The sequence below is a fragment of the Micropterus dolomieu genome, linkage group LG06 (genome assembly GCF_021292245.1).
Source record: "Micropterus dolomieu isolate WLL.071019.BEF.003 ecotype Adirondacks linkage group LG06, ASM2129224v1, whole genome shotgun sequence".
In the NCBI taxonomy this organism is placed as follows: Eukaryota; Metazoa; Chordata; class Actinopteri; order Centrarchiformes; family Centrarchidae; genus Micropterus; species Micropterus dolomieu.
Window position 1 is genome coordinate 16,946,286 of NC_060155.1, and position 27,734 is coordinate 16,974,019.

The following is a 27,734-nucleotide window of genomic DNA, read 5'->3' on the forward strand; positions in this document are numbered from 1 at the left end:
TACCTGGTGGCTGTTTTGCTGAAGTGCAAGGCTAACTATCCACTATTTAGCTTACTTCTTCACCTCGAGATTTAGCAATTTACTGGACACAAGTGTGTAAAATAAATATAGCATAACGCAAAGGATATGATCTCACTGAATTAAAACACACGCCTCACAAAGAAACGTTGCTCCGCAGCACAGGGTACTCCAGTAAGTTTGCATTTCAAACTGATTGAATCGGTGTCTACAAATGTGTGCTAACGTTAGCTAAATTAGCAAACAAGAATAGCGGTTGCTAACGTTACAGTGTTGCCGTCTGCATGAACGACAGGCACGGATTTCTCTAACACAGTGCTCATGAGACACTGTCCAGTGGCGTAACATTTAATGTTTTCTTTACATTACCTTTATTAAAGGCTGTGGTTTTTTGGGCCAACAGTTTGACACCGTGGTAGGTGTGGACGGTCTGCTAACATACGTTAGCATAACTAGCTAGCTAGTCCGAGCTAATGTTATCGGTGGGCATTAGCTGTATCTGGCAGCGTCTTGCTAGCAGGCTAATTCTATGCTAAGTACCATCACAGCTGGCCATGGGAGCATGGATGTGACTTGCTAACGTTAGCTGTTTTGATATGCATTTTTTCTCGTATATTTTTCTTTACAGGCAGCCATGTCAGGAATTAAAAGGAAAATAGAAGGCAATGATCCCGACTATGAGGACATTTCACAAGTCCAAAATAGTAAGAGAAACAAAGCGGCGGAACAAAGTGGTAAGTTCATGCTCTGAACCCTGAGGTAGTACACCTGCCTTACATGTTGTGACAGCTAACAATTAACTGTACTCAGCTGACCCCGGGTCTTTAATATATGTTCTTCTTGCTTTGTCAGCCCGAGAAGCAGCAGTACAGAAGATTGAAACCATCATCAGAGAGCAGTTTTCTTTGGAGATGAAGAACAAAGAGCATGAGATAGATGTGATAAGTCAGGTATCTGGATGATACTGGACATGTGTCACTTGTTTTGTTTCAGTAGTCCAGAAAAAATCGTGTTGATACCTAAAGTAACTTACAGAATTCATTGTTCATTCTTTTTCCATTATTTTGCAGCGACTGAATGAAGCCAGGAGGATGATGGACAAGCTAAGGGCATGCATAGTGGCCAATTACTATGCCAATGCTGGAATGACAAGACTCCCAGATGTAATCTCATATATATTCTTACTCATTCACACAGCTGTCAGCTGCTCTCAGGTAGTGGTGTATTACAGTAGCCTAAACCACCATTTCATTTGTGTCCTAGCATGCTTCTAAGAGTGACCCTGCCGTGCTGAACCATCCAGCCATTCGCCGGTTCCTGGAGTCTCCATCCCGTTCCTCTTCCCCTCTCAACCAGGGCTCTGAGACACCTTCTCTGGTCCACTCAGAGTCCGAGTCCCTCTCACAGCAAGGAGAGGGAGCTGAGAGGGAGGGAGAGGGAGCATGGAGAGAGGACAGCATCAAGCAGGAGCGCAGACCTGGACGCAATACAGGCAAAGTGAGTTCAACTGACAAAGATTACCGGGTCATTGATTATTTAATGAATGCAAAGTGGGTATCGCATTAATCTTGCATCTTTTCATCCAGCCTGTTATGTTCTCCGTTATTTGTCGTAGGACACATTTGGTGTGCCATTGTCCATTGGAGCAGAGCAGAGGGTGACCTACCACACTACTGGAAACGAGGCCTCTAAACTATATGCAAAGAAGACAATCGTAGTGGGGAATGTGTCCAAGTACGTAACCAAACTAAGTAAAAATTATTTTTTTGTGGTATTTTTTGTTATCTTTCTGACTTGGTATGTTTTAGAGCAGGGCTTTCCAATTTATAGGTTAGGAGCCTCTTAGGAATTCATGAGACTGTTTATAGAAGAAAACACTGAGCTGTTGAAAACAATGAGGCGCTGTTAGTCATAAAGACTAATATTACCGTACAATACAGAGTAGCCAGATGTTTTGTTTTAACTGTACAGAAAGAATCTGAAAAATTGGACAATAGGTGAAACCTATGAATGAGTTATAAAGCATAAATTGACCTGTTCTTATAGAGGTGTTGTTCGTGCATCTTCGTCTGTGCAGCCAAAATTAATTTAAACATCACAGCCAAATGGTTTTAAGTATCAAAAATCCTTTAATATACAGGCATGGCACAGACCATAAAATGGTGAAAATATGTTTTTGGGCTGAAGCTGACCAGACTACAAGGAAAAAGTCACAAATAAATGTGCTTGTTGATATGTTAAAGGTTTAATGCAAAACATTTGATGAACTATCCATAAAGGGGGTTGTTGTTTTGATTGATGTTATTGCTCATCTAAAACAGGTATGTCTCTCCCTCAGTAGTTTTGCACTTGAATGTTTCTGTGTTTTGAAGCCCAGCCTCTTGGTTGAACTTGCCTTGTTTTTGCATGACTGTGCCCTGGGAGTTGAGTCATAATTCAGTTTTGCTACAAGCCCCGTCTTGATTGTCCCCTGGGCCTGAGTTGATCCAGAACTGACAGTTCCTCAAGACCACGTGGTTAAGTGTTATACAAAGCTCATGTTAATTCTAGGAAGCTTGATTGACAAGGCCCATGTATCTAATGCACACTAAATGTCTCAGAGGCCTAAATGGTATAATCATCGCTTATGTGTTATGGTGCATAGTTAAAAGGTGTTATTTATTTATTTATTTTTTTAACCTTTATTTTACCAGGAAAGAAATCCATTGAGATTAATCTCTTTTACAAGGATGTTCTGGCCAAAATGTGAAACAGCACACAGTGCGAGGTGCAAACAAGGAATTACATGTACAGCCACAATATTCATTAAAGGAACATTATTATTCAATTATTTACAACAAAGTATCAGATAAAAAGACATAAAAGCACAATGAAATTTAAACACATCATAATTTGACTAAATGTCACAGGTGCAAGATGTGTTTAAAACCTCTGACAGTTTTTGTTTAAAACTGGATACAGGAATAAGAGACTCCAACTTCAACTGCAGATCATTCCAAGACCTTGGGCCAAAGGGCACTTTAAACCGCAGCCAGCTACTGGCCCTGAGACTGTGTGTGTTCTGGAGGGCAATAAATTTACAGTAGATATATGATGGCAATTTTCCTAAAATGGCTTTGTATATGAAAATATACCAATGCTTAATCCTTCAAATATTGAGTGAAGTAAATCCAGCCAGAGTATATAAAGTACAATGGTGAGTCCTATAGGGTGAACCTGTTATATACCTCAAAGCAGCATGGTAAATGGGGTCCAGTTTAGCTAAGGTAGTGGGACAAGCAAATCTATAGATGGTGTCTCCGTAGTCCAGCTGTGCAAAAAACTATATTATCTAAATACAATCTATACAAAAAACCTAGAGCAAATTTGAGCTTTTTTATCAAATATGTAATGTGATGTTTAAAATTAAGGTCTTTATCCAGCGAAATACCAAGATATTTGTATGTGTCTACGACTTCTATGGTATCACCATCCAGAGTTTTATTAGGAGGAATGGGTACCGCAGAATTATGAGAAAACAACATAACTTTGGTTTTGCTAGCATTCAGGACTAATTTTGAATCACGAAGAGCATTTTGTAAAGTGATAAAATAAGTCTGAAGATTTGAGTGTACTGCATCTAGAGAGGGTGCTGACGAATATAGAATTGTATCATCTGCATACATATGGTACGAGGAGAATTTAAGCTGATCACAGATTTGATTAATATAGATTAAAAAGAACAAGGGCCCTAAAATAGACCCTTGTGGGACCCCCTTGTTCAATGTGACCGCATCAGACAAAACAGGGCCAAACCGAACAAACTGAATGCGTTTTGTTAAGTAGCTGTTTATCCAACTAACCATATTTGTACTAAAGCCAAGTTTTTGTATGATATTAATGAGGTGACAGTGATCAACGGTGGCAGACGCCTTGGTCAGGTCAATAACCAATGCTAAACAAGCATGTTTACTTTCAAGTGCTGTTTTAACATCATCAATTACTTTTAAAGTTGTTGTGATTGTACTTTGTCCTGCCCTGAAGCCAGATTGAAAATTATTAAGAATTTGTTTGAAGAAACTGTTTGAACTGGACAGACACCAATGACTGAATGTGTTATGGTGCATAGCCCAGCCAGGCGGAGAACAACAAACACACGTGTATACATTTACAGCTGAGGATTGCGGCTTACTTTGGATAGCCTTCAACTCAACAATCAGTCATGATTTCAGTTAATTGCTAAAGTTGCTGTTCTGTTACCTTGTCTGTAGTCCGCTCCGTGGACTTGATGATAGACCAGGTGCTTTCTGATCAGATGCCGTCGTGCTGTTGTGGTAGGCTACATAAGTTTCGTTTTACGGTGGACGGACTGTAACAACGATTTGATTCCAATTCATAGGACTACTACAATCGATCAAAATGTTTTATTTTTATATATGATTTATTTTTTCTTATTGTGTGGCTACACAGTGACTACACTAAACAGTGTATTTGTAATGATCCATAATTAAAATAAACAGATTAATTTACTTTACCATTATCTTTACATTTATTCATTTAGCTGACGCTGTTATCCAAAGCAACTTAAAATTGCTGTACATGTCAGAGGTCGCACGCCTCTGGAGCAACGAGGGGTTAAGTGTCTTGCTCAGGGACACATTGGTGTCTCACAGTGGATTCAAACCCGGGTCTCTCACACCAAAGGCATGTGTCTTATCCACTGCCCCACCACCACCATCTTTAAGTTATACTGCGTTCCATTTACCCCGGAAGTCGGAGGTCGGAGCCGGGAATCACATCACACCTGAGTTGACGGCGTTCCAGTTAACAAGTCTGAAAACCTTGCTCGGCCAGCTGTTTGTTTACAACTAGGCCAGGTTAGCTATTGATACGCCTGTTGATTAAAAAAAACATTGTGCGGTATTTACTCACACTAAACACTGTAGCAACACGTCCACGGCCAGCTGTTGGACAGCACTTTGTGCATGAACATTTATATGAGTCACAAGTACACAGAAGTGCTAATAAACAGTATAAACTACAGCTTTCACCAACTGTTGATACCCCGACAGCCATCTTGGTCGGGGTAGTGCGGTTCTCCCAACTTCCCAAGTCGGGATTCCGGCTTAAGGGGGCGTTCCCTTTAAAATTTTGACCTTTGAACTTCCCATGTCAACTGGAATGCACCATTAGACAACTTGCATTAGGTGAAAAAATGCAGAAAGTATATATTTTCTATATTGAAAAATGTAAACATTCAACTGTGGCTCACTGGCCTTAATTCTTACTGTACAATTTAAGGCACTCAAATACTAGTACATTGTCATTAAGAACATTTCCCATTGTTGACTTTTCTGTATCAAGACATAATCTTTCAAGAGAGAATCAAGATGTTTCTATCACACAGGTCCTTGTTTAGCTACTTGTATATCATTTTACTCTATTTATTATTTTTTTTATTTATTTATTTTTTTTGTCTTAAACCGTGTAACCACTATGGTGCTAATTCTCTACTCCCTGTTTGTTTTTCCTTTTTGCCTCTCACCCTCAGGTACATTCCGCCAGATAAGCGGGAAGAAAATGACCAGTCTACCCATAAGTGGATGGTGTATGTCAGAGGCTCCAGGAGGGAACCCAGCATTGACCACTTTGTAAAGAAAGTCTGGTTCTTCTTGCATCCCAGCTACAAACCCAATGACCTAGTGGAAGTCAGGTGTGTAGCAGTCTGTTGTTCTGCATATTTAAAGCAGACAAAGTGTGCGTAGGCACTCCTTAGTCATGCTCACATGGTCTGATACAGGCAGGGCTCCTTTCTTGCTATAACATTTAGCACATGGGTGTTGTTTTATGTGCTTACCTCATAAACAATAGAATAATAGAAGTCACAGGCACAGGGACAAAACATTTTTCCAACAATGCAATGTTTATTTCTAGCCTTATATTATTGTTCTCGGTCAGTAGTTTGCCCCACCTGTTTTCACACACCATTTGCCAATTTAAAAGAGAACAATTTTAGAAAATAGCACCTGGATGCGTAAGAGACTGTCTTCATCATCATCTGACGTCTAATCCAGGACTTTCAGATCAGCCTCTTGAATGCAAAAACAGTCTGCTGATATTTACATTGTGTTACCCAAACTCAGCAGTAAACAGACAATTACTGTAAGGGAATTTTCCTCAGTGGGCTCAATATGGGTAAAATGTGAGGTGTGGGTCATATACATGTCACAGTTAGGTCACAGACACAGAATGACCTCTCTAGAAATAGTTCACGCAGCTTTCTTTCCCTGTGTGTGCATGACGAAAGCTGGATAGATTAGCTGGGTTGTCCAGGAGCAAGGAAAGGAGATAGAGGGTGTTTGGTGTGTTTCTTTACAGACTGACTGTCTCAATTTAGAGTTCAAAACATGTGACCTCCAGCTCCCAGTGTTACTTAGGTAGTACATTTGAGTCTAACGTCTAGTGTCGTGGCTGTACATATTTAGGCTAGTATAGAATTACCTTGTATGGGATACATCTAGACTCAACGGGAGAGCAAAGAGAGAAATATTTTGGATCTTCAGATTTGGTTTCAAACACACTGTGTTCTCCCTCTGTACTGTGATGCCACTGTCTCCGCGGCCGAGCTTCAATAAACAATGCTGAGTAAGACAACCTGAATAAGGGTTTTTCAATAAGGGTTGACTAGCTCACAAGAATTTCCACCACAATAATGAAAATCATTTAATGAGGAGTGCCCCCTTGTGGATATTTGATGATGCAGATCATCCAGCCTAGTCCCCATCAATCATTGATTAAAATAAAAAACAATTTTTGTCTCTCTAAGTGTTGCTTTCTCCAGCAAAATATTGGCAGTGGTTAGCATTTATGCAAACTAAGAAAACATATTCATTACCATGTTCACACATCATTAGGTGGAGTCTTTGACATCATTTAGCACATAATGAGTCAGACTAGAAGTCAGTATCAACATGACTAATAGTAGGCACACCTAAATCATACACACAGCGTAGAAAAACATGTGTGTTTAAGTGTTTGCCTTAAGCCAAAGCACTGAGGTGTGTAGACTGGTGTTGCACAGTTGATTTAGGAATCATTTAAGAGACACAGAACGTTTGGCCTTGAGTTCTGTGGTTAAGATGTCTTATTTAAAATTGTATCCTCTAAAAGTTGCAAAGGATTTAAGTTTGCTCATAGCTTCTGATTAAATGATCTCTTTCATCAGTCAGCAATTCTTATCCTGAGCTGTAGCCTCCTGGCTGTTTCAGCTGACAAGGCGCTCATGTTGCCGTAGCAGCAGCTCATAAGCTCCCTCTGCCTGACTCATGTCTTCATTCCCAGTGAACCCCACACAGGCCCAATGCTCTCTGCTGACTTTCGGCACAGCCTGAATGTAGATGAAGGGATGAATGAAAGTAAGAAAAAGAAAATGCATCACTCATTGGGTATACTTGAAATAATGCATGCACATACACATGGAGGCGGTCAGATTCCTTTCTGTAATGTGGGATTTAAAATCTCAAGCTTCAAAGGGGCCTTCAAGGCATTGATTTTAAGAGATTATCTACTCAGTCTGAGTGAGAAATGTGTGTGGGAGCTTAGTCTTCTTTTTACGAAGTCTTTGTTATGTATCCGCTATATATTTATTTTCCTCAAGATTTGCATTTTGAGGACATTACCTAAGGAATTTGCATGTGTCTGTTCTCAGTGAGCCGCCCTTTCATTTAACACGTCGCGGTTGGGGTGAGTTTCCTGTGAGGATCCAGATCCACTTCAAAGACCCTCGCAACAAACGTATTGACATCATCCACCAGCTAAAGGTCAGACCACATCATCACTAACATCGCTTGTTTTCCTCTTCAGACTGAGACAGAGTCTTGGTCCATATGCTGTTTTAACTGAGCCTCTTATCAACATCCCCATGTGTCTGTTATGTCCATTGTGTTTGTGATGACTTCTGTACCACCACTGTTGAATTGCAAATTAGAATTTATTTTCCCTTAAAGTTGCCTCCTTTGACTTTACCGGTGTGGGCGTATTAACATAACTAACAATAAAGCATTGAGAACAAGATGGAACTTAAAAGGATCACATACGATATCTATTGTGTGACAAAAGACTAAACACAAGACAAGAAAATCAAATTGTACAGTTAAAACAAAAGCTCTTTGGCATATTTAGTCGCTACATTGCTGTAGACATGCTGTGTATTACAGCTAGACAATGAAACCTCATGAGAATTTCAAGTAATTTGATTATGTCATGATAAGATCATCATTAGTGATTTAAACTTAATTATCCAGTTCACCACCTCTACTTTATAACCTCCATGATAGTTTTTATTTTGACCTCTCTTTTATTTCCCTACAGCTGGACAGAACGTACACTGGGCTGCAGACACTTGGGGCAGAAACTGTAAGTTATGAATGTTCACTCTTGTTTTTTTTCATGCAGCAACTTTTTCTCTCAGAGCTTTACTCTGACGACAGGGCTATATTTGTTCCAGGTAGTTGATGTGGAACTCCACAGGAACTCTCTTGGGGAGGACTACATCCCTCAGCCCTCTTCCTCCAAGGTGACTCACAGAGAGACCAGCCCCATGTTGTCCACCTCCCTGGGCCAAATTTATGGACGCTCCAGTTCTCCCATCTCACACGATCCCAGTGTAGACAAAGGTACACAAACAGAAACATTTATCTTTTCAAACATCATCATATTTACATTTTAGCAAATAAACCTTACAGCATTTTCTTCTCCAAAACCAGATTGGACTAGGTCTGTCTCTGTTGAATTTAAAGCCTTGTGCTGGATACATTGTATTTTTACATGTGTAACTCTTCACAGAATGTGTATCTTAACTCTGAGGCTGAAAGGGAACTATAAATGAAACACACTTTCCCATTTCCTTCTAGGTATCATCAAAGCCGAGATGGGGAGGTCTGCGAGTGTCCATAGCTCCGGCCTCGCCGCTGGCGAACGCACCCCAACCCGACCCAAAGTCAGTGACAGGATCACTCTGGGTTCCCATGGAAACTCAGCCTTCCAGCCTATCACAGCGAGCTGTAAGATTGTCCCGCAAGGACAGCCACCCAGCCCTGCAGAGTCTCCCGGGAAGTCATTCCAACCGATCACCATGAGTTGCAAAATAGTTTCAGGTAAATGTCTCCACCCATTGGCTGTTTCTCTTTCTTTCTAAATAATTTTATGGCTTTGCATGTCACCTTCTTCACAAATAAGACATTTTGTGAAATTGGATTTTGTCGCTAAAATGCTAGAATTTTAGGTTATGCCACTCCCTTTCACCTGATAAATCTGTTAAATAGCCTACTTTCAAAACATTTTTGAGAACTCTTTTATTTCAGATTTATGTACGTAAAACACAAACACCACCAAGAAATGCTGACAGCCAGCACTTAACTGTGTTGATATTAAACTTTGTCGGAGTTCCAATATTCACACTATTCTGTCTCATGTAGTTCGCACACTATGTTCCCGAAAACTGATGCTCATTCTTCTCTTGGTGTAATTATTTAAAATGCTGTCATTTTTAGGAATGTGCTGTACTTCTCAGGAGGGAACACGAATTCTCGTGCGCACATTTACTGTTGTAGGCACAAATTGTAGAAATGCTTTCTGCAGAAAATTAAAAAATGTTTGTGCCTCATCTGACTTTGCTAAATCTTTGTCATGGATAGTTTAATTTGAGTGAAATTGCAAACAAATTCAGTTAATGTCTACTTGACAAGCAGTGATGTGAATGACATCACTGGTAGGCTGGTGGCACAAAGGCTACCAAGAGGGGAAAGAATAGACATAATTTACATATCAAATAAGATTTTTCATATATTAATTTCAAAGCAGGTGTATGAAGTCTTACATTAGTTTCAATGTTGAATAAAGGCTTATAAAAACGTGATTTGTGGTTGTCATTCTCTCAACAGAGATTCTGTCAAAAATCTGATTAAGCATGGTGTTAAAATAATACTCACTCAGCCCTCATCGTTTGCCCTGGAAAACTTCTATTGGGCAAAATCATAACCAACTTCAAAGCATCCATGTACTTGAAGCTTTTTTCACGTTCATTTGTTATTAACCTCCTTAAAGAGAATTATTCATCCAATAGCCTGTGCACTTTCTCCCCCACAGGGTCTCCCATCTCCACCCCGAGCCACTCCCCGCTGCCTCGCACACCCACCACTTCCACCCCTATCCACAGCAAGCAGAGCTCTTCGTCAGTGCTCAACAATCCTTATATCATTGTTGACAAGCCAGGTCAGGTGATCGGCATGGCTTCCTCATCCGCCGCCTCCACAGGTACACATCTCCTACTCGGTGTCAAAGTGCCGCTTGAAATCGGAAGTGGACCTGCAGCAAAATCAGGCAGCATCTGAGCCTCCCACATAGAATATAAAAGTGGCTGTGAGGAATGTACTCTATAGCGGAACAGGACCCTCTAGACTCTCTCTCTCTCTATTTTGGTACTTTTTTTCTTTCTTGTCCTCTTTTACCCCCTACTTTCTTACCTACTTCCTCCCCTCTGTTTTTTTTTGTTTCTATGTCTCTCTCTGTCCCTGTGTCTCTCGTTTGCCCCTGTTTTGCACTCATAAAATATGATGTGTGTGGTGAGCCAGCAGGATGGTTGCTGGATGAGAGGTAACCATGGTGACTGAGCTGCTGTGTTTCATGGCCAGATTAGGAGAATGAGACTCCACACTCACAACAAGTTTTGTATGTGTTTGTGTGAGTGTTTCCCCATAAGGGGAAGGTGTGCAATTCTCCGGAAAGATAGTAGCTCAGATGAAGCATTTGTGCACTTCATGTATGCGTCACCCCATCATCCAGCAGAGTCATCTTACATCACCACGGCTGTTGTATTTACTTCCTCACATCAGCTGCATCGGTTCATATTCCACTTAGGAGCTCTTTCCCCTAGATTGCTCACTCTCTCTCTCTCAGCCACCCAGCCGCACCCACACTTCCTCCACAAATGCACAGCTCACCCAATCCGGCAGCAGTACTGGAGTGCTATTAAGTGATGTTTTGTCAAGCTGGATGAGGTTGATGTGGGTGTTGTGGCTGATTCACCAATCCTAAAACACCTTTTAACGCAGTAGGTAAGGAGTGAAACTTGAGCAGTGCTCGGCTTTGCGAGTACTTGCAGCAGCCAAAGCTCGGCTTCAACACCCACACTGAGCAACCCTGGCAGGAAGCTGTCGCCTCGCACCACAGTGGCCTTGATGTCTGTGGAAAGAATGGCAAGAACTGCAGTGAGCCATCACCAGTACAGTCATCTCCTCCACGACTTACTGTGTGTGTTTTTGTCTACATTTCTTAACAGGAAGCCCCACAGCCAAACAGTCAGCTGCTCAAGGCGCTCGTTCTCCAGCCCCTAAAGTTCACACTGGCACCTTCCTCTCCTCAGGGGTTAAGGTGAGTTTAGTAGAGTCTTAATGGCGTCACCCTGTAACATGAATTCTTATGAGCTAATGCATCTCTTAATTCTGATGTTTCCCCACCAATGTGAAGATAAGTCTGTCCCTGTAGTATCTGTATCTTTAACAAAGCAGGATGGTATAAATAGTAGGACAGGGTGCTATCTTCAGCAGATGTGAGTGCCTTGGCAAGCTATTTAAATGGGACATTACTCTAAAGATAGGAGGGGGTGCGGGGAGCTTTGCAGAGAGAATTGCATGGTTCTGTTTCATTCAGTGTCAATACCCCGCTGTAAAATCCTCCCATTCCTACATGCTCATCAACCCATCACCATCCACAAAGAATGAAATATGATTTAATTTTAAAAATTTCTTTTTTATCACAGTGGCAATCTCATTGGCTCAGATTCTACAGTTGTCTCTGTTGTAGGCTGCTGGCATCTGCTGTAGTACTAAAGGCCAGGGCAGATGGGGACAGATGGAGTGTATAACAACATCTCTTCGATGAATAAATGATGATGCTGATTTTCAAAAATATGTTTTAAGCTACAAATCTCGTCACTGCTCTGCTATCTTGAGCCTGTTGAAAAAGGGGAACTTTGTAAGGTCAAAATGTATCATATTAATCACAAAACTATGCGTTTTAATAAGAGAGTAGAATTTATACCTGTTATAACAGCTGCAATATTTACAACTTGTGGTTTCAAGGCAGGGTGGCCTTCCTGTTACAATCCTTCTCTCCATATGCACTCACTTCTTGTACAGGTGATTATCAAGCAGGAGCCAGGGGAAGTTGCAACGCAGCAGCAGCCAATGGTTTCCACAGTAACCAGCCAGCAGCAACCTGCCGCTACAACAGCACACCAGTTTGTCGCAGTGAAGGGAGGTCACATGATCTCAATGTCAGCCCAGAAACAGGCAGGAGGGGCCACAGGGGCCACAACTAGCAAGGTCAGTGTCTTGCACATGCCCACACACCCTGACACAGAATCACATCAATCATTTAGATGTTAATACATATACAGTAGATACATTGTCAAAAACTACATTTTGCGCTTCTTTCATTTCTAGATGTTAGGCATTCCTGTTAGCTCAACGCTTCAGTCTGCAGTCAAACAGGTGGCTATCAGCAGTGGTCAGATTCTGGTTGCCAAGGGCAACCCTTCTGTCTCCAAAGTGATGGGTGGGAAGCAGGTTTTGGCTCAGGGAGTTGCTAAAGCAATCGTCAGCGGAGCCAGTGGAATCTCTGGTCAGCAGGCTGCTGCAAAGGCAGCTGGTGGTTCAAGTGGCAAGAGTGGAGGTCAGAGTTCACACACACAAGTGCACATGGTGCACAGGTTCATATGACGCTATGCCAGCATACAAATACAAATATACAATTATTACAGTAACGATTTTGAATTCCAAAACAAATTAAATGTGATTATATTTGTATATTTAGTAACTTTTGTGTTACTATATAATAATAATTTTCTGATTGAAAGACAGAGTGCCTTTCATATACATTAGCTTGTTCTGGAGCTTTTAATATTTTTTAAATATTGTATATTAAGATCAGTTTCCTTTTCCAGAATGTGCACTTCAGTTTCTAAATAATTATGCTTTTTTCTTCTGTGTATTTCCTTAGTGATGGCTACTCTTCAGCTGCCAGCCAACAATCTGGCCAATCTGGCTAATTTGCCTCCAGGCACCAAGCTCTACCTGACCACCAACAGTAAGAACCCTTCAGGGAAGGGCAAGCTGCTTCTCATCCCACAGGGAGCTATCCTCCGAGCCTCCAGTGCAAGTGAGAACTCAGTATTGGTTAATAGTAATTTAGCCATTCCCCCCTTCCTTTTTCAAACTGATTTTCACTCACATACTTGACATACTCCTTGGAAGTTCTGGATGTAAGACCAAGAAAGAGCTTATTTGACTGTTTGCAGTTAGCTTTAAGAATTGACACTCTGTGACACTGTATTTTTGTGAAAACAAAGCAGGTAATTTCTTAGGGTTAAGTTGGGCTTCTTTGACTTTTTGGACACTTTAAAGGGCTCATAGCAGATACACTAGACAGATGGGTAAGAACTCATTATCGTAGCATCATTAAGGCCACAAACACCCCAGTAACACTAAAAGGTACTAAAACAATTAAAAAAGAACTCCCATTTTCAAATATAATATAACCTCCACTTTACAAAAAAGCACTGTCTTCTATTTGGGCCTATATGGTAATTTAATGTCTAAGCGATTGCAGAAATCCTGGAAATAATTTGGCTTCCACAAATATACAGGAAGTTTGTTTTCTTTTTGTGTGTTTTACATGAAAGTGTGAGATTGGTAGCTTTGGGAATAGTTTGGAACTAACTGAAACTAATATATGATTGTGTAGGTGACTCAGTGTCCGGGGTTTGTGTCCCAGCCATAGTCATCTCTTTCTTTGTACAGTTTATTTAATGTGTACTGTGAGCTAGGATCCCTCACACTGCACACTTTCTGTCAAATTGCAATGAGATTAAAGAGATTAAGCAGCATCCCATAATGTATCTAAAATAAAATAAAAAACACAATAGTAAACCAGTATTACTCTGTTAAGTTTCAAAATAATTTTAAGTAAATATTCTTTTTTGAAATTTCATGAATAGAAGGATTGTTTATCAAATTTGAGACTGATTTGTATGTGGCTGTCTGTAATTTAGGTCAGCAGTCCCAGAGCAGCTCGTCAGCAGGCGCTGGGGGCTCCCAAACCTCCTCCTCATCCTCTTCCTCTTCCAGCAGTCTGCCTTCCAACCTCTCCTACACATCCTATATCCTTAAACAGACCCCACAGGTGGGTAGAAACGCATTTACGCTGTAATACAAACCTTAGACATGTGCATAAAAATGTTCTCTTTGATGTCTTTTGTGCTGTTTTGTGTCCTCATTTTTGTTTATTAGAGCAGTGTGTGCTTCATCAAAGTCTGTAGGAAATTTAAATTATTATCCATTTAATACTCATCACCACAGTTACAAAGAATAGATTTTCTTCCCTTATAACATGACAGGACTTGCATGCACAATCTGCAAATGGGGTTTCTTTCCTTGGTGAATATCAGATTTTGTATTTTAGTAGCGAGGTTGAGCCAGCTTGGTGTGTTTTTAATTAGACACATTCATTATAGCAGCATTGATCCTGCAGTCAGCTTTTGAACAGTGCTCTCTTTGCATTTCGCATTTAGCCATCAGCATAAAATGAAACCGTCTGCAGAGGTTTCCACTTACATTTAAAATAAGGATCTGGGCTAGTAGAGTGTTTTTGAAGTGTTTTACAAATGTTCTTAAATGTATTGTGTACATCTCCCTAAAGATCAAGTGCGCGCCCACACACACACACACACACAAACGCACAAACGCATACACACTCCAGTTAAGAGCCAAAAGGATGATGAATTGATTTCAAAGAAAGCTAATTCAATTTTTGGGAAACTATTAGAATGTTTAAAAAATGAAACATTTTGTAAGAGACATATTTTACCTCAGAATCATCATACCTGACACATTATGAAAATGTACCCAAATGTACTGTGCAACATAATATGGGTTACATGTTAATCTCAGTTTTGAGATTGAGGTTTAAAAAAAGGGACTGCACCTATTTGTTTGTGTTGTGCGGTTTACCTAGCTGAGCCAGCTGACCCTGCTTGTCCGTTTTACCCAGGGCACGTTTCTGGTTGGCCAGCCAGCACAAGGTTCAGGGAAGCAGGGAGGTTCCAGTTCGGCAGGTCACGCAGCATCATCTCCGGCGACTGTTACCCAGCAGGCCATCCGGGTGACCGCTGGACAGAAGGCGGCTATCCTGGCTCAGGTCAGTATGGGTCGCAAGACTGAGGGCAGGACTTTACTCTCTACAGTATCTGTACTAATGGAAACTGCTTTAACTACTGTTATGGTTGAGGGCCTTTACTTTTTCACAAGCACGAACAGCCCGCTTTTGATATCGTTAAGAGCTACGAGGACTGTCTGATATTAACTGGCTTCTCCTAAAGGTATAAATCACAGAGGATCTCCCAGGGAAATTACCAGTACAGTTCTGAGACACACTTGAAGACCTCCTTTGATGTTTGCCAGCACTTTTGTTCCAACTGAGCCCCCTTGGCTGTCCTGTTTACTCATATCACTGAAATACTGATTTTTCTCTTTTCTCTTTTATTCTTTCACATTACTTCACCCACTTCACTTATAATCTGTTTGCTGCTCTCTTAACTTTCACAGGATGTGACCCTGTTTTTTAAAAAGGGCTGTGAATAAGAATCACTGTGGACAATATGTGCTCTGTGCAAAGTTTGTACTATTTTTCACATTGATTGGCAGATTGATTACCAAACATTTCCCACCATGGACTTAGCTAGATCATACTGTTTCAACGGACTCTAGGAGTGTACCCTGATTGTCAGATTAAAACTAATGACTATAATTTTGGCAGAGGTCAAAGTAATAATTATGGTTAAATCACCTCATTCCTAAAATGCTGATCTTACTTCCCTCTGTCAATAAATTTGATGAGTTATTTGATCTCAACTGTGGAGAAAAAAGCTCATTTCAAATGCTTATTTTAAGCAAGGAGCTTAATTATTGAGTCATATTAAACAGTAAAATCGCTGTATGTTTTTTAAATAGTCTATGACCTTTCAGAGAACTGTCTTAAAACTCTGGGTATGACCATTCACACTATTATGCCTGTATATGTTATGTCATCGTATCCTTTTGCACAAGACCATGGTCAACAGTTGTGTGTATAATATTTTAGCTGATCTTTTACTATAAAACACTATACTTAAATACTATAAAATATACAACGTTGCTATTGTAGCCTGTTTTCCCCCAACACCACAAAGCTAAGCAGAGGCTATTTATTTATTTATACAATTAAAAAGGTTACAGTGCACATTTACTACAGATTTCTGTAAATGTGCAACTTTAGCCATCTTGGCAAAGGTATTATACAATCCCCTCTTGCCACACTAACAATGTTTTTTTTCCTGGTCAGACTGAATGGATACTATTTAGTTTGAAAACATAATTGTTCAAACTCTCCATTTGATTGTAGTCAGTTTCCCCAACATGTGAGGGAGTGGCTGATTGTAACAGTGAAGGACTAGTCCAGGCATCAGCTGGTGGAGACCTGACTCATGTTCTGCTGGGCTGGAGGTGTACAGTTCCTATCTTCTCTGTTTGACTTTACATAACAACGTAACCATTTTACCCTCCTGAAAATACACTGTGGCTGTTTACAGAATTGGTATTACAAGTAGCATTCGCATTCTTAGTGTTTGCTGTGGATTTGTCAAAGTCTGGAACAAAAGCTTACTTTGGATTTTGTACTGATTTACTGTGCAAATTAATCTTGTCACTTGACTTGCTTCCATGCCAGTTTCAAGTACGTCCATATAGACTGTTGTTGTGGATTGTGAAGTGAGTAGTTGCTCTTAGTTTCAGATCCTTATTTCAACTTTGTGAATTCTATGATTGACAGGTGGTAGGCAGCTCCCAGGGTGCACAGGTGAAGCTGTCTGACGGCTCCGTTAAGACTGTAACAGCGGCAGCAGCATGCCACTTGTCAAAGCCGGGTACGACCACATTGAGGATGACGGGAGGAGTCATCACTGCTGCTAGCTCCACCTCCAGCTCTGTCAGTGCTGCAGCAGCAGCCAGCCAACAGCAGGCTAGTATCACAGTGCTCATAATCTTCTGTTTTATTCTGCCAGACAGCTGTTCCTTTTTTAAAGTAATTTCAAACCGAACAGCAGTTACATTAAAGATGTATTGGAAGTATCCCTTTTTGTGCTTCCAAACTGACTATTTTGTTAACGCACTCCAGGTTGCCTAAGTAGTTAAATTTACATCAAGTCCAGTTTGATATAAACATCATTTAATATGTTTTTTTGTGATTTGAGAGTTATTTTCATTGTGATGTTAGATGCCTTTCCGTATGGAATATTCCCAGTTCATGAATATTACTTGTTTTTACATTTTTGTACAAGTGGGATAAATGTTCTAGTGATTTACCACTACAGTATATAGGAGTGAACAGGAGTGTAAAGTCAGTGTTGTATTTATCAGAGAGAGTTTAGATGGTGTGAAGAGCCCTAAGCAGTCAATCAGCAGTGGTCTGGGTTTGGGCGATTACAGCTTCAGAGTCAGTGGCCAGGCCTCATTAACTTGAGAAATGGAAACACAAAAAGACTTCCTAGAGGCTCCAACAGAGATGCTCACATGTCTTTGAGCTAGAGTACAAGTCAATCTCAAGTCTCTTGTGGTTATAATAAATGTTGTATCGCCTGCTGCGCAATCCAGGGTGCTTATAAAACTGTAACTGTAACCTGTTTTTCACATACAGAGCACAACCATGTAATGTTCAATGCAAATTAATGACAACTTATTAACTACTGTAAGTCAACACCAACCTCAGACTCTCAAACCCATTGTAATGTTAACTAAATACAACTGTAAGGTTACATGATCAACAATAACCCTGTAACTTATTTTTCAGAGAGCACAACCATGTAATGTGCAATGCAATCAATGACAGCTTATAAACTACTGTAAGTCAACACATTCCCCAGACTCTCAAACCAGTTTAACGTTAACTAAATAAAACTGTGGTACGTAGGTAGGTTATAGGTAACGGAGGGAGGGGAATAACAGCAAGCTCATCAGACGTTTCCTAAAAATAAACATTGTTCACGAGTCCCGCACCTCAAGTCCGAGTCAAGTCTGAAGTCTTTTGAGGACAAGTCTTGAAGTCACTGTGTATGCGACTTAAGTCAGACTTGACTCCAACACTCAAAAACAAGTAAGCATACTGTATGTAACAGAGAAAACTGCTTTGAAGATGTTGCAACCACAAAACTGTTGTTGCAACACTGTTTCAGAAATACATCCCTTTCAGGACTGTTAATTGAATTATGAGGAGTCTCAGTGAGAGAAATCGACTCCCCTAAAGCCACCGACTTGTTCAGTATTTCTCACTCTGGAAGTTGCTTGGCGCTGGAAAACAAATGTGACCACGCAAACAGTAACAGTAACTCTAAAAGCCCTGTCACAAATAGTCGTAATTTGCCTATTTTGTTACATGAAAACATAACATTAATAAGTTACAACTTTGTCAAGACTCCAGGAGCGCCTTTTCAGTCGTACTTTGGCTTAGTTGAGAGCTGACTGACATACCAATTGAAAGAGTGCAAAGGGACAGCGTTTCTGTTTATTTGTTGGTTAACAGCTATGTTTCTGTGCAGGCTGCCGACGGTGGAAAGTCTGCCTCTCAGCACCACTCGCTACTGGTGGCAGCCAACCAAGCAGCAGTAATCAGCGCAGCTAAGAACGCCAGTGCTGCTGCTGGAGGCAGCCTGTCAAAGACGGCTGTGGCCACCTTGGTCAAGGGTGCTGGCAACTCTGCCACAATGACAAAGAGTGCTGCGGGTTCAACTGGAGCTGTAGTAACAGTTGCCAAAGGCATTACCAACATGCCCGTCCTCAGCATGTCCAAGGGTACAGGGGTGGGGACTGTAGTGGGTGTGCCCAAAAGCAGCGGCACGTCATTGGTCACTGCAGCCTCTTTAGTCAGCGGAGTATCAGCAGGAGGGAAGACGGGTGCTACTATCTCAGGTATGCAGAGAGAAACCTCACACTGCATTTATCACCTGGCATGAATGTGTGTACAAGTTAAATTATTTGAATAAATATAGTACAGATCCAGCAACAAGTTGCTCTTTATAAGGAATTTATTGTGTTTTTATTCCAGGTATGCTGAAGATCCACTCTGGAGGTCCCAGCTCCCAGCAGACAGTCTTAACCATCCCTGCAAACCAGCTCAAGCAGCTGGGGGTTGGCACTGGGTCTGGAGGGCTGCAGACCATAATCATGCCTGTTGGGAAAGGTAAGCATGCCAGAGATAGCTCTTTGCTGACATGTTTAGTCAGCACAATCACCCTCTTCACCAGTTCATTTGAAGTATCTTTTATAACCATAACAAAAAATGTGCATTACAGACTGTGTACAACCTCAAAAACATAAATCACGTCTTAAAATAGATACAAGGCGTTAGCAATGGCATTTGAATAAAACATGAAGCAGCATTGATGTTGATATCTTTGTTGGTGTGCCACAGCTTTTACAACAAAAGACTGTAAGACAATAGTAGCTAACAGCAGCTTTATTCAGTTAAACTCTGTTTATTTGCAATACATATGACTACATAGTTTTTGTTTTGAGACAGGCGCTCCAATATGCTATAGATTCGTCTTCTCTGTAGTAGACCATTTTCCTCCCCTCTCATTTTTCATCTAGACGTTAAGCCTATTTACCTAATGGGCTACTGATCCATCCTGTGTGTGTTTTCTTCTGTTGTTAGTAGTGTCTAAAGGCCCAGTCTCCAGTACTCCATCCTCCTCCTCTTCCACCACCCCTGGAGCAGCTGGAGCTGGAGCCTCCCCAAGTCCTGCCAGCCAGGTTTCCCCCTCCCTTGCCCTGCCTCTGGCACAAGGTGAGAGGGGTCCATCCCCACTCTCCTCTCTTCTCTCATTCTTTCCCTCTTTTATTTCCAACCTCCATTGTCTTCCATTCTGTCATATGTTTTTGATACTAGTTACACAATGAAACTGCACAATAATGAGTTTTGGCACTGATACAAAAGGAAACTTATTTGATGCCTTAATTTACTGAATGAACACATTTTTCAACAAAAAATATTTTATTTCCACTCAAACAAAATATATATTACTTGTTTCAAATGTGTCCGTGTTTAATACAAACAACAAAGATGAACTAATGGTGTGGATTTATTGAAATTAATCTTTGTCTTACACTTTTCTGCCGCCACAGTGAAGACGGAGCCAGGTGCTGGCACAGCTGTCACAGCTGGTTCATCACCCCCGGTGACTGTCCCCACTTCTGTCCATGTTGCCTCTGCAGCCACCACAGTCAAGCAGGAGCAAGGGGCAGATAACTCACACGACCTCATCAAGTGAGTGTGATGACAAGTCACGATTCTACTTTAACTTAAAACGCATTAACTGATTCTTAACACCTCCATTTTTTAACTGGCTGAACTCAAAGAAGAAAGATGTTGCTTCATTTAATAAAGCTATCGCACAGCTACCAGCATATTAATGGAGGGTTTTAAGAACACTCTGTCTTCCTGGCAGACATTTCAATGAATATTTTCTGGTAGTACACATGACCCTTGTGATTCCTTTCTCAGCACTGAGCATATAGAGACCATGATGCAGCTGCTGACAGCCGTGGTGAAGAAGTTCCCGCTGATTGTGCCAGATAAGAGTGAGTGAGCTTGACTTCCATTTTGTTTTCCATATATTGAAAAACCAAATACACTGGGTTTTGTCAGGCTGCTTACTTACTTGTTTTTTTTGTTGTTTCTTTAGCTGAAGACTCCCATCCATTCTGTGCCTCTTCAACAGAACAGTATTATTCCTGGAATATTGGCAAGCGCAGAGCATCAGAGGTGACTTTGTTGTTGTGTGTGTGTGTGTGTGTGTGTGCATGATGAATGCTGTACATTATCTGTGCCTTTGACTGATGGCATAGCTTGAGGCTTTATAATCACTAAAACTGCTGATAGGACATTGGAGATGTTTGCGAAGATCTTTTTGGTGGTAAAAACAGAAATGAAAAAATATCTTACCATATTTCATTAAAGTCATGCGAATTAGAGCTGCAGTCGACAGAAAGATAATAAACTATTTTCTCACCAGTTCAAATACCAGAAATCCTCTGAATCCAGCATGAGTCCTCACAGATTTGCTGGTTTTCTCTTGGTCATGTTGGGCTTAAGGAAATAACGATTTTTTTTTCCTGAACTATTTTCTGGCATTTTGGAGACTGAATAATTAACCAACTGATTGGGGAAATATTCAGCAAATTAATAGACAGTGGTCAGTTGCAGCCTTAATGCAAATATTTTGATGTGCTTTACTACCTTTGTTAAACATTATGAACTGGTTCTTTGCTGCACTTCCTAAAGAGGAAGCAGGGTCCCTTGTTTTTCCAGGATTAAGTGTTAACAGTGATCACTCGACTGCTCTGCAAGCAATTTTCCTAAATAAAGATTTAATTTAACACCATTAATATCTCAGTGACGGCACCCACTTGCCATCAATTACTCTCCAGCTTCCAGGTTGAGGATGTCAATGAAAATTTGCATTGTTTGCAGTTTTCTTCTTTGTGCAATGTGTCTTGGTGACTCAGCAAGCTTTCTGCTTGCCTCATGTCTCCCTGTCTATCTGATCAGATGTGTATCTCTGCCGGGTTGTCTCCTCTCATCTCTTCCTAATGGGTTCATCAATAGCTCATACAGAACATGCCTAGCTGTCTGTTCTCTTTCACTACTACTATAAAAGACTCTCAGAAATGGATAATTATATCTACAGGTCACTAATTTACTTAGGGACAGGGACTCAAAGCATATTATTAGACAGTACAAGGACAGGGGAAGATTGGCTGCAAGGTAGACTATACTGGAGAGATTGTATTTGCCCAAATGTATGTAAGCAAGTCTTAATCTGTGTTAATCTATGTCAAGCTGCTGATTTTAGGGCTTTTTGCCTAATATACAGTTTTACATAATAGACATTGGCATGTCTCTGTGTAGCTTCAGCGAGCGGTGGCAGTAAAGCGGCTTGTCCAGGATGTGTTGGACCGTTCGCCCCGCCTGCAGGCCCTCACCCCCCCAAAGACCAGAGAGGTGGTGCAGTGGTGCCGGCAGAGGGGCTACACGCCACCTGACCTCGAGCCCCAACGCAAGAATGATGACGAGTCCATCGAGGACATCCTCACACAGATAGACAATGAGCCCGGTGAGTTTTGGTTTGTTTTTGGTGCATAGCTTCTACATGTGGATTATATTCTTCGCTTTTTTTTTTTCACAATTTCAGTCTACTCTTTTCTGTTTTCAGCTGCGCAAAGTGGATTAGTATTTTCCCTTCAGTGTTACATGTGTGGGTGTAGTGCTTCTGCAGTTACCAGTTGGACCACTAATGTGTTTGCAGTCCACTGGTGTGTGAGGGCGGCCAGTGTGCCGCCTATTGTTTTATTCACAGGGAGTTCTCATTAATTCTGTCTTTTGTCTCCTAAAGGGTGAGAGACGAGCTTAGCTCAGTGAGTCACACTCTCGCCTGAGCCAGACAATATGATAATCTGAGTTTGTTTTCTCTTTGTTTCTCCTTCTCGCACAAATACCTATATTGTTCAACTGTTAAAATGTCATATTTCACAAAAGCAATCATGTTTTCTCATCTTTTCTTGAAACACACGCAGCACACACAGCAAGCTGCTGAGTGAAATACTGATGCAGGTGCTGTTTTTGCTTCACTTGGATGCCGCTGCTCGTGAAATGGTGTGTAATCTGTCAATCTGTCCGCAGAGTGCCCGACGACTCTGAGTAGCTGCGAGGAGCTGGTGCTGCGGCTGGAACAGATGCAAGCTCTGCTGAAGACTGAACCGGAGGAGGCTGACGACGAAATTGTCGACATCGTCACTGTGACTCCTCCTTGCCAGAAACTAAAGGTCAAGGAGGAGGAGCAAGAGGCTGACGAGGAACCCAAGTTCTTCCTGGGCCCCTGCGTGTCCGCCCAGTTTGTCAGTGAAACTGCTCAACAGGTCAAGAACCTCTCTGGGGCTTTTGAAAGCAAACTATGCAGAGAGAGTTGATGAATGTAACTGATAACATCCTGGTATTGTGCTTCTTTTAGTAACTGAATTTCTTTCTTCGAAGAGGCTGCACTAATTTCTTCATTTATATGATTATATATGATTTTATATGATGACTCTTCTGTCTCTCTCAGATCGGGGTAACCTTCCAGCCAGTCGAGGTGGAGAAGAATGTGTTTGCTCCAGTAGTCGAATCCATGATTCTGAAGGTCGGTTACTGTACAGGCCTGAACAGAAAGAAAAAAGTTTAACAGTAGCTCATTATCTCAACATACCCTTGACTAGAATGATGAATATACAGTATGAGTGAGATGTATGCATGCACAGTATTACATGTTTCGCCTTGTACTGTACGAGAGTGGGTTTCTTTGTGACTTATTGTGTGTGTGTGTGTGTGTGTGTGTGTGTGTACCCTGCAGGCTACTGAACAGTTTGCCAGTGACATCCTGAGAGAAGCTCTGGCTGGGGCGTACGCCAAATCCCCTCAGAACAGGTCAGTCTCTCTCTCTCTCACGTAGCCTGTTTAGTGCTCCATTTTTCTCTTCATTCATTGTATCTACAGCTTCTCTAGACTACCACTTTGCTCTTCAGATTATTATTATTAACTTGTCCACAGCAAGAGCAATCAATACATTTTATTGAACTACAGTATTTACAGCAACTTAAATTGGTTCAGTAGTAACAGAATAATGTTTTATGTTGCTGCAGTATGTAGGAAACTGTAGATACACGTTTGCTAGTTTGAACATGTTCTGAAAACAAATGTTTTAGAAGAAGCCTGGTGATATTTCATGTTTTTCTTATTGTCAACATACACTTTATTAGGTATACCTTGCTAGTACCAGATTGGACCCCCTTTTGCCTTCAGAACTGTCTTAACTCTTCGTGGCATACTTTCAACAAGGTGTTGGAAGCATTCCTCAGAGACTTTGGTCCATGTTGACATGCAGTGTTTCCCATACGTTCATTTATTTTTTGCGGCCCGCCATAATATCAATGCTGACCGACACATATTGATTTAGGATTTTTTTTACTAGGCCGATTTAAAATCGTATTTGATTGTAGAGCGCCGTAGCGCATTCGCGCAGCACATCCTTTTGCTCGTCCCTCTCGCTCTCCCGTCCCTGTCTTTCTCCCTCTCTAGCTCTCTCTCCCTCATGAACACAGCTGCACAATTCTGTCCAACACAACGTTGTCGATGTCGGAGACCCATCTTAAAAAACTTATTAGCAAGCAGGTAAGGAGCCTAGCTAATAAGGAGAGCTAAGTCGACTGCACGCGCACCCCACCCCATTCCCAGTGTGCCACAGGTACACTGTCATTCTGTGGGAAATGCTGACATGATATCATCACGCAGTTGCTGCAGATTTGTGGGCTGCACATCCATGATGCGAATCTCCCATTCCACCACATCCCAAAGGTGTATTGGATTGAGATCTGGTAACTGATCTGGTGGAGGCTGTTGGAGTATAGTGAACTCATTGTCATGCTCAAGAAATCAGTTTGAGGGGATTTGAGCTTTGTGCATTATCCTGCTGGAAGTAGCCATCAGTAGATGGGTACACTGTGGTCATAAAGGGATGGACATGGTCAGCAACAATACTCAGGTAGGCTGTCGCGTTAAACAATGCTCCATTGGTACTAAGGGGCCCAAAGTGTGCCAAGAAAATATACCTAACACCATTACACCACCCCCAGCCTAAACCGTTGATCCAAGGTAAGATGGATCCATGCTTTCATGTTGTTTGCGCCAAATTCTGACCCTACCATCTGAATGTTGTAGCTAAAACTGAGACTCATCAGACCAGGCAACATTTTTCAAATCTTGTGTTGCCCAATTTTGGTGAGCCTGTATGAATTGTAGCCTCAGTTTCCTCTTCTTAGCTGACAGGTGTGGCACCCGGCGTGGTCTCCTGCTGCTGTAGCCCATCTACTTCAAGGTTCGACATGTTGTGCATTCAGAGATGGTATTCTGCATACCTTGTTGGTTGTAACGAGTTGTCATCTCAAACTAGTATGCCCATTCTCCTCTGAGTTCTGACATCAACAAGGCATTTTTGTCCACACAACGGCCGCTCACTGGATATTTTCTGTTTTTCAGACCATTCTCTGTAAACCCTAGAAATGGTTGTGCGTGAAAATCACAGTAGATTAGCAGTTTCTGAAATACTCAGACCAGCCCGTCTTGCACCAACAACCATGCCACGTTCAAAGTCACTTAAATACCCTTTCTTCTCCATTCTGATGCTCGGTTTGAATTTCAGCAAGTTGTCTTGACCAGGTCTACATGCCTAAATGCATTGAGTTGCAGCCATGTGATTGGCCAATTAGCTATTTGTGTTAACAAGCAATTTAACAGGTGTACTTAATGTAGTGGCTGATAAGTGTATGCCATTAAAACACCAAAACCAACTTTGAGTTGAGTAGTATAAGAATAAGAATACACATTTGAGTTTGTTTTTAAAATATGCCCAGCTGTTGTAGGACATTTTTTAGCATAAATAAAAAAATTTTTATTTGTGCACTGTTTTTAAAGATTTAGATCTTAAGTATAAACAAATGGGCTTGCGACTGAGGTAGAACAGGGTAGGGAAGTCTGAAAGTATCGAGATAAAGACTGATTGCAGTTTTGTTTTTTTTGTTTTTTTTTCATGGGATTTGTTGACATAAAATAAAGAATAATGCCAGAGTTATCCTGAGGGACCAATGAGATCACTTACCAAAGACAACTGAAATATAAGTAATTACGATTACTTTGATTAACAGTTCAGTTGTGCTTTATAGTATTGGCAGTAATTTATAAAAATTATTACTCAAACTTAAATTAATTTACAAGCAACAAAACACAGCGTTGTATTGTGCTATGTAATAAATCTGCAAATACTGATAACATCTGCCCGACTTTAGGAGCAGCCTACCTAAGCATATGCGTGCTGAAACCAAGGAGTTGCATAATTGTTTTTTTGGAACCAGCCAGTATATGCTTCAGTTAAACATCAGTAAATTCTACTGTCCTTGCCTTGCCTGTTTTGTGCCATTAGCTTGGTGTAAGACTTCGGGGGACTGAACTGATGCAACAGACCTCAGAATGCATTGACAATTCATTATAATATAATATTCAACAGAGCCGTTAATGACAAACAGTCATTTTCTGCAGACTGAAACATATTTCCTGTGTGTTGGTCAAAAGGCCTAACTTTGTAATCTCTGGGTTTTGCAGGGCTCCCAGAGAGATCACAGCCATGAACATCCACCAGGCGGTCAGTAGCATCCCCACCTGTGACTTCCTCACCAACACACACATGGGTTACCTGTCCAAGGACAACTGAGGCATAACAAGAATGACAGTGACTGGTAACTGACACATAGAGAGACGGGCTGTGACAGAGACTCTGTGAACTGACAGCTCTACTGTGTGAAGATTCACACCTGGATGTAGTCCTGCTGCCTCAGGTCGCACAGTAATAACTAATGTACTGTATTCATTATGTTGATCACAAAAGGGCTCAGCTTGCTTCTCACAGCAGTGGAATAACTAATGTTTCTAATGCTGTGGGTGTATTGTAACATTTTTGTCCTAATATATCGAGAGAACTGGTGTTATTTGATCTTGAGAGCCGGTTGTGCTCTCGCTTACCTCATAACAAGGTTATTTTAATGATGAAGAGTTTCCTGCCAGGCAGCCAGCTTGTCATCAGGGGAATGAGGCCTAAATGACTTACATGGCTAAATAACAACATCAGACAGCTGTCCCCCTACTTCATTCTTCATCCTGCTGTCATTCCCCTGGACTGGGAACAAGATTCAGTTCACCAGCATTGGTGAAACACTTATGAACATCTCAGTATTCTCTATCAAGCATGTTGATAATAATGTCTGGTGGGTACTTTGGGCAAAGCAGAAAGAGAGATTCTTCCAAAAGTGTCATTGCCATGGCAACCAATGATCCGTCATTACAAACATCCTTTTGATGTATTTCAGCGTAACCTGGCAGAGGTAGTTTTAGCTCTTGCAATACTGCTGCTTTCTAAGGCTCTTCAAAAAAAGGTAACTGATTCATGTTTCTTTTCTTTAAGTTGAGATCTTCATGAAATTACAGGTAACAGTCTAAGGAACGAATCGTAATGTCATTTTCAAGACATGAACCAGGTTTGATAGCCAGCTGAAAGTGCTTTTAAGCGTTCTGTTTAACAACCATAATGTATCAATCATGTAATGTACACAATGTATATGACCAATTCAAAATAGATGGTGTTTTCAAATCCTGTTTTATTTTTTTATCTAATAACAATAACTGCGAACAGTAATGCCCTAGTGTGTGTGTGTGTGTGTGTGAGAGAGAGAGAGAGAGAGAGAGAGATTGAGAGAGAGAGATATTTTAATGGGAAGTGAGCGTCCGTGTGTGTTTTGTCGGCTGATGTAGTGTTGGTAATTCTCTTTAATGTGGAGCTGTGCATTATGTTAATGTGTTGATGATTGGACGGGTGTTTGGCCCAAGTGCTTGTGATGCCTGTTCAGCCAAATTAGTGGAGAAGATGCCCAAACATTGTATTTTCATGTTTCAGTGCAAACCAAAAATATAATCAATATTCTTGTAATAAACAAAGAAAATCTCTGTTTTAA

The 27,734-nt window shown here is 41.1% G+C and overlaps 1 protein-coding gene across 4 annotated transcripts; it reads left to right on the forward strand.

Annotated features, from left to right (window-relative positions):
- yeats2 (YEATS domain containing 2) lies at positions 1-27,734 on the forward strand. 4 transcript variants are annotated; one of them, XM_046052021.1, is made up of 30 exons: positions 1-192; positions 647-752; positions 871-968; positions 1,089-1,181; positions 1,282-1,515; positions 1,634-1,752; positions 5,549-5,710; positions 7,706-7,817; positions 8,368-8,412; positions 8,504-8,672; positions 8,910-9,152; positions 10,144-10,311; positions 11,336-11,427; positions 12,195-12,380; positions 12,501-12,729; positions 13,057-13,215; positions 14,108-14,238; positions 15,106-15,252; positions 16,921-17,109; positions 18,683-19,052; positions 19,189-19,323; positions 19,798-19,929; positions 20,268-20,409; positions 20,647-20,723; positions 20,828-20,907; positions 22,054-22,258; positions 22,825-23,060; positions 23,246-23,320; positions 23,531-23,604; positions 26,332-27,734. In XM_046052021.1, the coding sequence occupies exons 2-30, from the start codon at positions 653-655 to the stop codon at positions 26,438-26,440; spliced, it is 4,311 nt and encodes a 1,436-aa protein (XP_045907977.1). In that variant the 5' UTR covers positions 1-192; positions 647-652; the 3' UTR covers positions 26,441-27,734. The 4 variants fall into 4 exon arrangements, with proteins under 4 accessions (XP_045907977.1, XP_045907978.1, XP_045907976.1 ...); XM_046052022.1 differs by lacking the exon at positions 1-192 and adding an exon at positions 291-433; XM_046052020.1 differs by lacking the exon at positions 1-192 and having other exon boundaries at positions 19,801-19,929.